General features: G+C 31.3%; 1 protein-coding gene across 1 annotated transcript; it reads left to right on the top strand.

The window, feature by feature from the left end:
• Positions 1-333: 333 nt before the first annotated feature.
• LOC140444475 (uncharacterized) lies at positions 334-783 on the top strand. The gene has a single exon (XM_072536234.1). The coding sequence runs from the start codon at positions 334-336 to the stop codon at positions 781-783; it is 450 nt and encodes a 149-aa protein (XP_072392335.1).
• Positions 784-1,295: the final 512 nt, after the last annotated feature.

Below are 1,295 nucleotides of genomic sequence, written 5' to 3'. Positions count from 1 at the left end.
ACCTCGATGAGATATATGTACACAATGGACATACTTTGTCGAAAACTTGGAATGATAATTCTAGTAAAGGCTTACTGATGAACATTTCGAAGGGTCAACGTTTAATAATAGTGCATGTGAAATGGGATTTATTCCAAACGCGCTTTTATTATTTAAGTCTGGTAGTAAATCTGGTAACTACCACTTAGAAATGAATGCCACGAATTACCGCAAATGGCTAAAGGAAAAACTAATTCCAAATTTACCCCCTAACTCAGTAGTTGTTTGCGATAATGCCTCATACCATTCGGTGCAAGTGAATCCTGCGCCTAGTAGTAATTCCAAAAAAAAGATATGATTGATTGGCTGATTAAAAACAATATAACATTTAATCCTCAAAGTTTTAAACCTGAATTGTATGCGTTGATTAAGTACCATAAAAATCGTTTCAAAAGGTATGAATTCGATGAACTTTTACGTGAATATGGTCACACTCCTTTACGGTTACCCCCATACCATCCGGATTTAAATCCGATAGAGCTAATATGGGCTGCGATTAAAAATAATATCGCACAAACTAACATAACTTTTAAATTGGAAGATGTGAGACACCTGTTGGAAAAACGAGTTTCCGAAATAACCCCAGATGAGTGGAGAAAACGATGTCATCATGCAATTAAAATAGAAGACAGATATTTAACATTCGAAGTCCAAATAGACAGTCAAGAAGATATTAATCCCATTATAATAAACTTAGGAAGTGACGATAGTGACATCGAGTGTTCTTCGGAAGAAGAAATTTAAATCAGATTTTGTTGTTCTTCTTTGAAACTTATACACATTAGGTATATGAATTTTTAAATGGTATGTATTTGTATATAGAGTTAATTTTATATCTTTAAAATTTTCATTTACAAATTTAGATGTGCATATATTTTAGAATGACAGCAATATTGACGGTAGTTTTTATTATATCGCTAATATATATTTCCAAGAAACGACTTAAATCGGGTAGGTCCCTCAAATTAGGCCTTTCCCAAAGATAGGAATATTTATGTTCATGTACATGACTTTATTATATCACTAAAAGGCTTCCAAGAAAAGAATTAAATCAGGTAGAAGTTCTAGGTACATGTAATTGGGACCGTTCATTAGCATATAATTATCTTCACTCTTTAATATTTTGGTATTGTATTGGTATTTGGTATTTTGGAAAATACGTTTGACAATTAATTGCTATTTTAAAAATCCATTTTGGTAAACTTATCAATATTCAGAACTTAATAATTCTTTTGTACAATAAAAATAGTTTGTTC

The sequence above is a fragment of the Diabrotica undecimpunctata genome, chromosome 6 (genome assembly GCF_040954645.1).
Source record: "Diabrotica undecimpunctata isolate CICGRU chromosome 6, icDiaUnde3, whole genome shotgun sequence".
Taxonomy (NCBI): Eukaryota; Metazoa; Arthropoda; class Insecta; order Coleoptera; family Chrysomelidae; genus Diabrotica; species Diabrotica undecimpunctata.
The sequence above is the reverse complement of the archived record's forward strand: the minus strand, read 5'-3'. Positions and strand labels throughout refer to the sequence as shown.